The sequence below is a fragment of the Strix uralensis genome, chromosome 25 (assembly GCF_047716275.1).
Source record: "Strix uralensis isolate ZFMK-TIS-50842 chromosome 25, bStrUra1, whole genome shotgun sequence".
NCBI classification, from domain to species: Eukaryota; Metazoa; Chordata; class Aves; order Strigiformes; family Strigidae; genus Strix; species Strix uralensis.
Window position 1 is genome coordinate 3,429,581 of NC_133996.1, and position 13,628 is coordinate 3,443,208.

Sequence of the window (13,628 nt, forward strand, 5' to 3'; positions counted from 1 at the left end):
TGGTGGCCGCGCCGGGCTCAAGCGAGTAGAACCGGGGCGAGCTGGGCCGGGCTTAACCGGGGCGAGCTGAGCTGAGTCGGGATGCAGCGGGCGGCAGCGCGGATGTTGCGCGGGGCGCGGACCCCCCCTGCGCGGGCGCGCTCGGGCACGGCGCGGGCCCCCCCGCGGGGGCTGGTCTATGGGCGGCACGGGGAGCCCCCCGCCGTCGTGCAGTAAGGGGGGGGGGGGCTGTACTGGGGTGCTCTGCAAGAGGGGGTGCAGGGACGGGGTGGGGGTGAAGCTGGGGGTGCGCTGCGGGTGTGGGGGGGCGGTGCTGGGGTGTATTGCAATGGGGGGGCAGGTGTAGGGTGGGGGCAGAAATAGGGGTGCGTGGCAGGGGGGTGAAGGTATGGGGGGGCTGTACTGGGGGTGCATTGGCATGTGGTGCAGGTGTGGGGGGGCTATACTGGGGGTGCATTGCCATGGGGTGCAGGTGTGGGGGGGCTATACTGGGGGTGCATTGCCATGGGGTGCAGGTGGGGGGGGCTATACCGGGGGTGTATTGCGGTAGGGGGTGCAGGGATGGGGTGGGGGTCAAGATGGGGGTGCATTGCCATGGGGTGCAGGTATGGGGGGGCTGTGCTGGGGTGCATTGCAATAGGGGGTGCAGGTATCGGGTGGGGGCAAAAATAGGGGTGCGTGGCAGGGAGGTGAAGGTATGGGGGGGCTGTACTGGGGGCGCATTGCGGTAGGGGGTGCAGGGGGAGGGGAGGGTGAAGCTGGGGGTGCGCTGGAGGGAGAGTGGGGGTGCAGGTGTAGGGGCAAGGCTGGGGTGGGGGTGCAGTGCAGTGGGGGGCAGAGGTACGGGGTGGGGGCTGGCAGAGGGGTGCAGTGGGGGGGGGCAGTGGGGGCGTGCAGATGAGGTGTGTGGGTCTGGCAGTGCTGGCTTTGGGGGTGCATTGCAGAGGGGGTCGGGAGTTGCCCCCCCCAGGGGTGGGGATGGGGTGCAGCTCCCTGCAGGACCCCCAGGGCAGTGCCAAGGGTGCTGGGAGGCTCCTGAGCACACAGGGGGACCCAGGGGGTGCCCCCACTCCCCACATCGTGCTGTGGACTCACAGGCAGACACCAGAGTGGGGGTTGGCTCCCTGTCCCCCACCCGCCTGCTGCTGCCACTCCCTCAATTTGCCTTAAAACCACCCCAGGAAGCCCATTCTGCCTTAATTTGGGGTACGATGGGGAGGTCTGAGCCCCCAGCATCGCTGCACCCCAGCTTCACCCTCGGTTGCATCACACTGATGGGGTTTCCCTTTGAGGTCCCAGTTAAGGGACAAAGCCAGTGTCGCGCCTGTCACCATCACGAGTGGTTTTGGGGACAGCAGCTGTCACTCCACGGCAGCGTGGGATTTTCCTTCTAAAATTGACCAAAAAGCCTTGCAAAGGGGAAGTCCTGGTTTGGTGGATTTTATGTCTTTTTTTTTCAAGGGAGGAGACCTCGAGGACTCGCTGCCCCGCTTGAACAGGCTCAGGTCACCCCTAGAAATGCAGGAGGTGCCGATACATTATGTGGGTGCATCCAGAGACCGAATCCCCGGGGGTTTTTTGGGGACAGATGGTTGCTTTTCCTGATGACCATTTAATTGTGCAACAGCACTTAACGACCACTGATGGCTCCTGAGATTTGCTGCCCTCGCCCCATCGCTTGTGCAAGGCCAGTCTTGTACCTCATGACTTCTCTTTTTTTGCAGATTTCTGAAAACACCCGAATTCCTGTAACGCTAAAGCGGGGCAGGACGAGCCGTAAAACCCCCGGCCAGCTGAAACGGTGGCTTTTTTGCGCAACCTGCTGAATTTGTTAAAATTAGTGAGCGTTGCTTTGCTTGCTGATGCAGGGTTTTGTTGGGTGGTTGGCTTTTTAACAGCCTCCATCAAAAATCTGTCCGTCTGTCTAATATAATTTTTTTTTTTTAAATGGGATGGAAATCTGAGCAGTGGGTTCACGCCCAGGGTGCTGGCGTAGGGCTGACACTGTGCGGAGGTGCTGCGTGGTATTAACTTTAACATTTAACCCCATTTAAGAAAAAGGAAGGGATTTCAATTAGTTGGGCATGCAGAAGGTGGCAAAACCCTAAATTATTTAATTTGCTGCCTAACAAGGCAGAAAAATACCTACAGCGTGGAGATGGCATTGCTGGGGGCCAGGAGCAGGAGGCGCAGACACCCAGTAACAGCAGTTGCCTCCGGATGGATCCCTGCGTCTTGTAATGCTGATTTTTATTTTATTTTTTAATTTTGTAAACCTTAAACGGGATGGAGTCACCATGTTTTCTTGCTGAAGCTTTGCGGTTGGGTTTGAAGCGGGTTTGCAAGGAGCTAACTTCATCCTGCTGCCTCCTGCCTGGATGTTAGACACACACCCGGCTTCATAATTCATAACCTTGCCAAAAACACAGGGTTTTGAGCAAAATCCACCAAAGTCAGGATTTTGGGTCATACTCAGCAGCTACAGGGCCGTATCCTGCACCTTGCTGATGCCAAACGCTCCAAGCAAGGTTTTTGCACCCTCCCAGGAGCCTCCCTCAAGTCTCCTCGTCCTAATTGCTAATTAGGAGAGGAAAATACTTGCAAAAACCAGAGATCTGCCCCTGAGAGGGGTGTACAGGGATGGGACAGCCGGAGTGACAGCAAGGGGGGATTTGCATGATGCAGAGGGAGGCTTTCTGTGCTTGGGGATGCACCCCTATCGCCAGGATGCTCAGCAAGGATTCAGGCTGTGGGCTTTCTGTTTGGGTGGCTGCTGCTGAAAGCAAGAGCTGGAGCCTGATGCCCTCACCCCAAACCACTACTGGAGCGTATATAAGACCTATAGCCGGAGCTGTGCAAATTCCCTGTGCTAAAAGCCTTCTGACACAGGCAGGGTGCTATTTAAAGTCATCTCGGAATCAGCTGGGCAGCTTGGAGGAAGAAAAGAGGAAACCCCTTTGCCAGCACCGGGACAAGCCATGAAAAGAAATTCAGTGTATTGTTCCTAATGACTACGCACTTAGCAGCATGTAATTGCAGCAAATAACCACTCTTAAAATTGGCAGCCTTTGCAGAGCTCCCAGCTCCTTTAAATGTTGTTAAAATTGCCTTCATCTTGCAAACTGGCAGGGCTGGATGGGTTTGCCCTGGCTGGGAGATGGGTCAGGCAGCCATTGAGCCCCTGGTTCCTCTTTCCCCTTGGTCTGTGGCCTGGTGCTGATGGGTTTTCCGGAGCTTTTCCTTCCCCTTGCAAGACCCAAGTATCCCAAAAGTTTCATACTGCAGCTCCCGCGGGGCTGAGCACACCAGGAGGATGTGTTTGTGGTGGGAGATGAGCTGAAAAAACCAGCCCCACCCTTCCCTTGGTGTAAGAGCATCTGCATCGCATCTTGCAGCAAAGGGGTTGGCGACATCATCCCTCTTGGAGGGGCTTTTTTCTGTGCAAGGACTATCCAGGGTTTGTTCCTAAGCCCGACTAACGGTGTGAGGTTTTGGGGTGGATACGGAATCGCTACCTGCTGTTCCCTGGGGACAGAGGAGTCTTGACAGGGTTGTCTAAGTTGGATGTTGGGTTTCCTCGCTGGAGGAGACCAGGCTACAGCAGTATAGATGAGATGGGGAATACAGTGCTGTTTATTTTAAGTCTCATGTGTTGTGTAGGTGATACAGGCATCTCCAGCTTAAACCAAGGTGCAGAAGATATCAGCCAAGCCTGTATTAATGCACTTTTCCTTTGTGCCTCCCTGTTCAGACTGAAGGACCTCGAGGTGGCCGAGCTAGGGGACTCCGATGTCCATGTCAAGATGTTGGCAGCTCCCATCAATCCCGCCGACATCAATATGATCCAAGGTAACGCGCCGGCTGCATCTTTTTTGCATATTAATTCCCAGCGGGATGTCTCGGAGGGTTTGGAGCCGGCTCCTGGGCTGGGGAGGTCTGGGGTATGACGAGGTCTGCAGCTCATCTCCAGCTTCCCGGCAGGGACCTACGCCATCGTCTCCCCGCTGCCGGCCGTGGGAGGCAACGAAGGTGTCGGGGAAGTGCTGGAGGTCGGGCGTCGTGTGGCAGCTCTGAAACCCGGGGACCGGGTCATCCCGGCGGTCACTGGACTTGGTGAGTGTGTACCCCAGCGTCCTCGGCACCGGCAGCCACGGCACCACGGGGTCCTGCTCACCCGGGAGGTCTGTCTGCGTGTCCCCTCGCCTGCAGAGCATCTTCCCAGGGGATTTTTGGGATGCTCGAGCCCACCAGGAGCTGCCCAAGCTCTGTGATGGAGCAGAAAGCAAACCCATGGTCATGCCCGCATGCAAACTGATGCTTCAGGAGCTGGCACGGGGATTTTGGGGTCTCGGAGCAAAACTGCTGCTCTCCAAAGCATCGTCTTTGCTGGGTGTGGGTAGAGCCACGTGCCCCTCCCGCTTACAGCAATTACATCTAATTGGATGTGACTTAAAATGGGAAAAAAGAAAGCTCCATTAGAGAATGTTGGGTGAGGGAAGCAGCAGTTGGAACCCATTTAGTGCCATATTAGCCTAATCATAAATATAATGGGCTGGATTGTCTCAGACAAGAAACATCAGGATAACTGCTGGAGCTGCACAAAGACATCTTCATTTCTTACCTGTTTATAGCTTGGTTTAAGTTTGATTATTTCCGCCACGTATTTTTATTTTTAATGTTTTTTTTTTTTTTTTTTAAGATAAGCTCAGTACCTGATCCTGAGCCACAGCGAGAGATGCTGCTCATCCTCTGCAGATGCAGGGGGGCTCCAGGGAAGGGTGGGGGTCCCCAGGGAAGGGGCTCCTGTGCACGGGACACATGCAGTGTGAAAACCCAGAGCACTTGCGATAGCAGCAGTAGCGATGCCATTGCTTATGCTAAACTTGAATTTAGAAATAATCTACTTTTCTATAGCATAGACCCCTTAATGAGGCTTCTGCACCGTTACAAAGCATCGCAGCAATCTGCTTCTCTGGAAAAAAACGTGTTTTGTCACATCTACTTGGAGCTTCTTTAAAGACCTGGGATAAAGCATTTGACCTGTGCAAGGTCGTGGTTATATCTCATTACAGTTTTCTCCTTAATAGTGCTCTGATGGGAAAGCCTGGGAATTTGTTTTCCAACAAATGTCTCTTGTGATCCTCCAAAATGCCAATGGCCAGAAAAATTGTCAGTTCTGTTTTAGTGTAACAGCTTGTTCTTTGCCTATTTCTTCTTAAAAGGCTTTTTCTCTTAATGGGAGAAGGAAAGCTATCTAGTTAAGATCGAAATGTGATATTTTTAAGCATTAGAAAAAAAGTAAATGGATGGTAGGGGGTTAAATCGGATATAAATATAGAGGGACTAAATCTAAGTAAATTGGGTTTGAATATATGGGCTCATCCGTAGGGTGGGGAGTATTTTCATTAGCTCTGCACGCACTCCCTGTGCCCAGGGAGCCCTGCTCCTGTTATCTCTCTGGGAAATGATTAGACTTTGCTGGTGATAAATCTCAGCTGGCAGCGGGGGATCCATCCCCTGCCTCTCACAATATTTTGGCTGTATCCGTATGGCAAAACGTTTCGTAACTCACTCTCCAGGATTGAGACCGTGCACAGTGTGGTGATGCTGCCGCAGCCAGTGTTAAGGTTGTGGCGTGAGATGAGGTCTCACAACATGTGAGAAATAGCGTGGCCAGCAGGGACAGGGAAGGGATCTGACCCCTGTGCTCGGCACTGGTGAGGCTGCACCTCGATTCCTGTGTTCAGTTTTGGGCCCCTCACTCCAAAAAGGCCATTGAATGACTCGAGCGTGTCCAGAGAAGGGCAACGGAGCTGGTGCAGGGTCTGGAGCACAGGTCTGATGGGGAGCGGCTGAGGGAACTGGGGGGGTTTAGTGTGGAGAAGAGGAGGCTGAGGGGAGACCTCATGGCCCTCTCCAACTCCCTGAAAGGAGGGTGCAGAGAGGGGGGAGGAGTCTCCTGACCCAAGGAACCAGTGTCAGGACAAGAGGGAATGGCTTCAAGTTGCACCAGGGAAGGTTTAGACTAGATGTCAGGAAGTATTTCTTTACAGAACGGGTTATTAGGCAGTGGAATGGGCTGCCCAGGGAGGTGGTGGAGTCCCCATCCCTGGAGGGGTTTAAGGGTAGGGTCGACATAGCGCTGAGGGATCTGGTGTAGATGGGAACCGGCAGTGTTAGGTTAACGGTTGGACTAGATGATCTTCAAGGTCCTTTCCAACCTAGTTGATTCTGTGATTCTATGTTCCTTTCCTTGCCCACCTTCCTGCCGCGCTGCCTGCGATGCCGCCGGTGCCGCAGGGACGTGGCGGACGCAGGGAGTGTTCCCCGAGGAGACGCTGCTGAAGGTGCCCGGTGACATCCCGGTGCTGAGCGCTGCCACCCTGAGTGTCAACCCCTGCACGGCGTACCGCATGCTGGCCGACTTCGAGACCTTGGCGCCAGGTACGGCTCTGCTGGGCGGAAGGAAACCCGGGTGGATTTGCCGGTTATTTCTGCAATGAAAATCTGGATTTATTTATATCCAGGTGACTCCGTCATCCAGAACGCTGCCAACAGCGGCGTGGGCCAGGCTGTTATCCAGATCGCCAAAGCCTCCGGCATCAAAACCATCAATGTGGTGAGGGACAGGTGGGTCCCCTGGGAGAAGAGAAGGGCTCCTGCGGGGCAGAGGATGCTCTCAGCCTGGGCTGGAGGTTGGCAGGGGGTCAGGCAAGTTGGGGAGCTGGGTCATCCTGCCCCTCCAAGCCAGGATTTTCTCCTGTTTCTCCTCCAGCCACTGCCCTGTTGTTCCCCGGCTACACCTGAGCAGGAGGGAGAAGGTGACACTGCTTTCTGGCTCATCTAGGGTTCTAATTGACAAGCAGTTGACCATGAGCCAGCAGTGTGCCCAGGGGGCCAAGAAAGCCAACGGCATCCTGGCTTGGATTAGAAATAGTGTGACCAGCAGAAGTAGGGAGGTGACAGCCCCCTGTGCTCTGCACTGGTGAGGCCACACCTGGAGTGTTGTGTCCAGTTTTGGGCACCTCAATACGAGAGAGATCTCGAGGGGCTGGAGCGAGGGCAGAGGAGGGCAACGAGCTGGGGAAGGGCCTGGAGAATAAATCCTGTGAGGAGAGATTGAAGGAGCTGGGACTGTTCAGTGTGAGGAGGAGAAGGGGAGGGGAGACCTCATCACTCTCTACAGCTCCCTGAAAGGACGTTGTGGAGAGGTTGGTGCTGGTCTCTTCTCCCAGGGGATTAGTGACAGAACAAGAGGGAACAGCTTTAAACTGCAACAGGGGAGGTTCAGACTGGACATGAGGAACAAATGTTTCCCAGCAAGAGTGGTCAGAGAGTGGAATAGGCTGCCCAGGGAGGGGGTGGAGTCCCCATCCCTGGGTGTGTTTAAGGGTCGTTTGGGTGAGCTGTTGGGGGATGTGGGGTAGGGGAGAACTTTGTAGAGTCGGGCTGAGGGTTGGACTCGCTGATCCCGAGGGTCTTTTCCAACCTGAATGATTCTGTGATTCTCTGATCAAGTCCTTTTCTTTTCACTTCCCCAGACCTGATCTTCCAAAGCTGGTGGAGAGGCTCATGGCCCTGGGTGCAGACCATGTCATCACGGAGGAGATGCTGAGAAAGCCAGAGATGAAAGATATATTTAAGGTACCTCAATGCTGATCCCACAGGAGAGACCTCTGGAAGGAGGTTGCAGAGACCATGAAAGGAGGTTGCAGAGAGCTGGGGATGAGTCTCTTTAACCAAGTAATAAGTGATAGGACAAGAGGTAATGGCCTCAAGTTGCTCCAGGGAAGGTTTAGACTGGATATTAGGAAGCATTTCTTTACAGAATGGGTTGTTGGGCGTTGGAATGGGCTGCCCAGGGCAGGGGGGGAGTCCCCACCCCTGGAGGGGTTTAAGAGTAGGGTCAACATAGTGCTTAGGGATCTGGTGGAGTTGGGAACGGTCAGTGTGAGGATAATGCTTGGACTGGATGATCTTCAAGGTCTTTTCCAACCCAGATGATTCTGTGAGACCGCTGGGGCTGCCCCTGTGGTTCAGTGCTGCAGGGATGGTGGGAAGGACAGATTCTCTAGCCCCAGAAGCTGAAGGCTTTTGCTGCTATTGCAAGGGCCAGATCATAGATTTTTAGCTCTACGACTCTTAGCTGCCCCCAGGTAAATATTGAGGTTAAGGCAGTTGTTCCCTCAAGAACCGCAGTCCCATCCTCAAAAGGAGTCCTAATATTTGGGAACCTTCTTAATAAACTCTTGCAGAGCATCCCGAAGCCCCGGCTCGCCCTGAACTGTGTCGGAGGCAAAAGCACTACGGAAATGCTGCGGCATCTGCAGTAAGTTTGGCTGAGTGGTGGCCTGGGCGTGGGCTTGGGGACAGCAGCCAGCACCAGAGGGTCCTGCTCCAGACCCCCCAGAGTACAAGAGCTGGCTGGAGACATGGTTAGTTGATGTTGGTCATCACGGAAATTTTGGAGAGGGGAGATGAGTGGAGAAGTGGTTTTGGAAAATAGCGGTGACTTCAGGTTAACCCATAGTCACTGCATGTCTCAAACACTGCCAGTGGCTGGAAGCAGGTGAGGTCCACCCAGTCCTGACCAGGTATAACTGGTGTATTTAGCTGCAAATTCAGGTAATGGTGCATGGGAATGAGAGGGGAGCTCTGGAAAGTGGAGTCTGGGGGAGCCCTTGGTGTGAGAGCAGCCCCTCGGAGCAGCGGTGGGGTTGGGTATGGCAGAGGGAGAGGTTGTGAGGTCAAAGCTGCACGTGGGGGAGCGCATAACCAAATACCCCCTTCCTCTTCCAGGCCCAAAGGGACCATGGTCACCTATGGGGGGATGGCAAAGCAGCCTGTGATGGTGCCTGTGGTGAGTACTGGAGATGTTCTTGATTTCCCTCGGGGCACGTTCTGTAGGAGTTTCACTAAGGCCAAATGCCGGGTGCTGCACTTGGGCCACAACCCCCAGCAGGGCTACAGGCTTGGGGAGGAGTGGCTGGAGAGCTGCCAGTCAGAGAGGGACCTGGGGGTGGTTGATAATGAGCCAGCAGTGTGCCCAGGTGGCCAAGAAGGCCAGTGGCATCCTGGCTTGTATCAGCACTAGCGTGGCCAGCAGGGACAGGGAAGGGATCTGACCCCTGTGCTCGGCACTGGTGAGGTCGCCCCTCGATGAGTGGGTTCAGTTTTGGGCCCCTCACTCCAAAAAGGCCATTGAATGACTCGAGCGTGTCCAGAGAAGGGTAACGGAGCTGGTGCAGGGTCAGGAGCACAGGTCTGATGGGGAGCGGCTGAGGGAACTGGGGGGGTTTAGTCTGGAGAAGAGGAGGCTGAGGGGAGACCTCATGGCCCTCTCCAACTCCTTGAAAGAAGGGTGCAGAGAGGGGGGAGGAGTCTCTTGAGCCAAGGACCCAGCGGCAGGACAAGAGGGAATGGCCTCAAGCTGCGCCAGGGCAGGGTCAGACTGGCTCTTAGGAAGGATTTCTTTGCAGAAGGGGTTGTTGGGCGTTGGAATGGGCTGCCCAGGGCAGGGGGGGAGTCCCCATCCCTGGAGGGGTTGAAGAGTCGGGTTGACCCAGCGCTGAGGGATCTGGTGGAGTTGGGAACGGTCAGGGTGAGGTTCATGGTTGGACTGGAGGAGCTTCAAGGGCTTTGCCAACCCGGATGATCCTGCGGTTCTGTGTGCTCCACTGCAGATGTCCCCATCCCCTCAGCTCTTGATCGGCACCACAGGAGCTTGGCTTTCCCCTGCCTACAAATTTAGAGCCTCCAAACTTCTTTTTATTTAACTGATTGGATTCATTATGGGACGAGCTGCTTCGCAGCCCAGTGGCTTCATTTATGGAGGATTTGGGCCGCTGTGAAATCCCAGCAGGGAAATGGCCCCACAGACACCGAGCATCAAACCCACCCTGACTCCACACCTTGGAGTCGCATCTCCGCACCCCGCTGAGCTCTGGCTCCCAAGTGAGAGCACTAACGAAGGAGCCTGGAGCCTCACTGCCCCCTTCCACGTCTGTCACACCAGGAGGGACACGCAAGTCTCACCTGGGTGCTCCGCTCCCTCTCTCCACAGAGCACGTTCATCTTCCGGGACGTGCGGCTCCGCGGCTTCTGGATGACCCAGTGGAGGAAGGACCACACAGAGGGTGAGCCGGATGGGTGCTGAGGGACGGCACTGGAGCAGCAGGTCGGCACAGGAATGGGTGCTAAACCACCACACCAGTGCCATCCTCTTTGTTCTTACTTGTGTCATGAGCGCTGATAGTCCCTGGGGAGGCTGAAACTCAGGCGCTGGGCGGTGTGGCTCAGGGAGGGACCGTGGCGTGTTGCCGTGCCGGGGGCTCTTGCCCCATCCCACGTGCCTGAGCTGGGAGCACATCACAACCCCAGCACCTGGGACCCTGTGTGGCTTCAGCCCAGGGAGTGCCGGTGGCTGTGGCACGGCTCAGGTTGGGGACACGTGACGGTGAGAGCTCCCTCCTTCCCTCACAGACCAGGAGAGCCTGGGCAGCATGATGGACGCCTTGTGCCAGCTCATCCGGAGCGGGCAGCTGGCCGCGCCGGCCTGCACCGAGGTCCCGCTCCAGGACTACAAGGCAGCGCTGGAGGCCACCATGAAGCCCTTCGTGTCCTCGAAGCAGATCCTCCTCCTCTGACCCGCCAGGACCTCGGCTCGTGGGTGGCAGCAGGCTGAGCCCGGTGCTGCCCCACCACCGCCAAGCTTTCCCTTGCTGCCTTGTCCACAGACAAGAGATGCTTAGGGGGTAAAATACCCTCCAGATCCATTGATTTTTATTTTTACTTTTTTTTTTTTTTTTAACTTTTGGATGCCCACTTAGCCCCTGCAGCTTTGCATGGATGGCAGTGTGTGTAACTGCTTCTGGAGGGAGGCTGCAGTCTCGCTTTAGCCGGGGTGAGTTTGGGTGCAAGAGAAAGCTCAGGGAGCCTGGGGACAGCAGCTCGCTCGGCTCAGGGTGTCAAAAGAGCAGCAGTTCCCCCTCACACCTGTTTTTGGGGCTGGGGGGGGCTGTGCCGCTGCCTCCTGCCTGGCTTAGCAGCTGTCAGTGTTGTTCTGCTGTTTGCACTGTCCCTCCAGGTGACTTTTGGCTGCTTTTGGGTGACTTTGCAGGGTAGCACGGGGCTGGTCGCTGCCCTTCTCCCAGCTGGAACAGCCCCCACTGCGCTGCTGCAGCCTCTCAGCCACCTCCATATCCCCCCCTCCATGTCTGGCAGCCAAGTTCCCCTGGGCTGGGCCACTCCCCACACTGAATTGCAGGGAAAAAACAAATTTTTAAATTTATTTGGGTTTTTTTAAAATATTTTTTAATTTTTTCCCTGCCCAGCCCATGCAACGCTGCCAGGCCCGGCGCAGGGGCTGCCCGTGCAGCCTGGAGGACAAGGGCACAAAGGGCTTTTTCAGCCCTTGGCATCACTTCATCTCAAAAATGAGTTCAAACAGGGGAGTTAAAAAAGAAACTCTGAGTTACCAAGAACCAGCCAGTGCTGCTGCACCAGTGGGAGCTGTAAGACACCGTTGTCCCTTCGGGAACAGCCATTCAAAGTGGGGACAGGACTCCCACAGCAGATAACAGCCGGACACGTGGAGGGCAGGGAGGGTTTTTTGCAATACCTGGACTTGAATTCAGTTTTGCTGCTGTTCCTGCTGCCACTACTGATCATGATGAGAACCTCTTGGAAATCACTGTCTAATATACATATATTTTTTTTTACAATGCTGCCAATAAATGTTTCTGTGCTGAGTGGGGCACGTGGGGGGGGGGGGGGGGGGGCAGGGGATGCATGGCATTGAGGATGGGTGCGTCGGAAGCACTGGCCTCCCTTGCTGCCTGGCCCTCTCCCTGTCCTAAATCCCAGGGATTTTCCATCCTGTAAAGCTTTAATTACAATTGCATGTAAGCAATTGGTGTCCTGCTAAAAGCAGCTACAGGATGGATGTGGTCTTGGGCAGCAAGCTGCTGGCCGCTGTAGGGGAGATGGGGCTACCTCTGTCCTGTCAGTGTTCATTGGGTACCAAAACCAACATTTCTTACCCCAAATCTGTCCCCCAAGGCAGACAAAGACACATTTTTTCCCCCCAAATATTGCAATGGGAAGGACAAGGCTCTTCCTTGGGGCAACGGGGCTTGGGAGACAAGAGCCATGAGTCCATTCAAAAGCCATTTCAAAGCAATACACTGATCATTTTAATTGCAATTTTTGGTCTTAATTATGATATTCAGTGAGGGGGAAGCTGCTGATGATGTCCCTCAGCTCCATGGCCAGCAAAACCCTGGGGTGAGGGTACAGTGCCTGCGCAGGGGCACACCTGCCCGGCTCTCTGAGGTCCCTTGCGAGTGACAGAGACACCCCAGGTTATTTATTCCTCCCCCAGATTGGCAGCGACCTGTGTCCCTCTCCTCGCCCCCAGGTTTAGGGTTGGAAGAGGACAGTTCAGTCCTGAGCTGCAGGGGGAGGAGATGCTGTGAGCATGATGCACACCTTTACCCTTCCTTCCCTCAGTGGCTCCACCATTGAAGTCAGCGCCACAGTCAGTCTCATCCACACTTGCCAGAAGAGTGAAAATCCCCAGGATGTGCTATAAACCTTCATAAAACCCAGTGGTGGAATAAGGAGAGGAGAAACTCCTTGTGCTGCTGCTCAGGAGCAGAGTTCAGCTCCATTCAACCCTATTAGACAGCAGAGAATCCACATGGTAGCACTTGCAAAAGAAACATCGATTTAAGACAATTTGCTGAGGGATAGGGTGGGATTTCAGCAACCTGGCTGCTCATGGCTTGCACAGGTGTACTCTTCACCGGTAAAAAACTGACTGATGGCCGGGCCGAAAGAGTTGTGGTGGTTGGAGTTAAATCCATCTGGGGACTGGTCACACGTGGTGTTCCCCAGGGCTCAGGACTGGGGCCAGTTCTGTTTAATCTCTTATCAGTGATCTGGACGAGGGGATCGAGTGCACCCACAGTAAGTTTGCAGATGACCCCAAGTTGGGCCGAAGTGTTGATCTGCAGGAGGGTAGAAAGGCTCTACAGAGCTGGATCATGCTCGGAGAAGAGCAACGAAGCTGGTGAAGGGTCTAGAGAAGAAGTTCTGTGAGGGAACTTGGGTTGTTTAGTCTGGAGAAAAGGAGGCCGAGGGGAGACCTTAGCACTCTCTACAACTACCTGAGCACAGGTTGTAGTGAGGTGGGTGTTGGTCTCTTCTCCCAAGTAACAAGTGGTAGGATGAAAGGAAATGGCCTGAAGTTGCACCAGGGGAGGTTTAGATTGGATATTAGATGGATATTAGGAAAAATTTCTTCACTGAAAGGGTTGTCAAGGCTTGGAACAGGCTGCCCAGGGAAGTGGTTGACTCACCATCCCTGGAGGTATTCAGAAGACTGTTATTAACAATAATATTTTATGGTGAGGGCTCTGTGATTGCCTGTGCTTCATTACTTTTGAAAATCTTGGTTTAGCACTTTGTGATACAGCCATCCAAAGGGCTGGCTCTAAGTCCAGTTTATTTTGATACTTGGTTTTGATGACTCGCTGCTGAGAAAAATTCCTCACGCAGGTGTGTAGGTGCAAATGGAAGAACTGCATCGTTGGCTGTGCTTATTAAACCCTGATACTTGTTTTTCA

The 13,628-nt window shown here is 54.6% G+C and overlaps 1 protein-coding gene across 4 annotated transcripts; it reads left to right on the plus strand.

Annotated features, from left to right (window-relative positions):
• On the plus strand, positions 1–11,717 carry MECR (mitochondrial trans-2-enoyl-CoA reductase). Of its 4 annotated transcripts, XM_074894439.1 has the most exons (11): positions 163–212; positions 1,462–2,237; positions 3,752–3,849; positions 3,982–4,113; positions 6,301–6,444; positions 6,528–6,630; positions 7,542–7,644; positions 8,256–8,329; positions 8,800–8,860; positions 10,064–10,136; positions 10,483–11,717. In XM_074894439.1, exons 2-11 carry the CDS (start codon positions 2,221–2,223, stop codon positions 10,644–10,646), a joined length of 969 nt encoding a protein of 322 aa, XP_074750540.1. In that variant the 5' UTR covers positions 163–212; positions 1,462–2,220; the 3' UTR covers positions 10,647–11,717. The 4 variants fall into 4 exon arrangements, with proteins under 4 accessions (XP_074750538.1, XP_074750540.1, XP_074750539.1 ...); XM_074894437.1 differs by lacking the exon at positions 1,462–2,237 and having other exon boundaries at positions 1–212; XM_074894438.1 differs by lacking the exon at positions 163–212 and having other exon boundaries at positions 978–2,237.
• Positions 11,718–13,628: the final 1,911 nt, after the last annotated feature.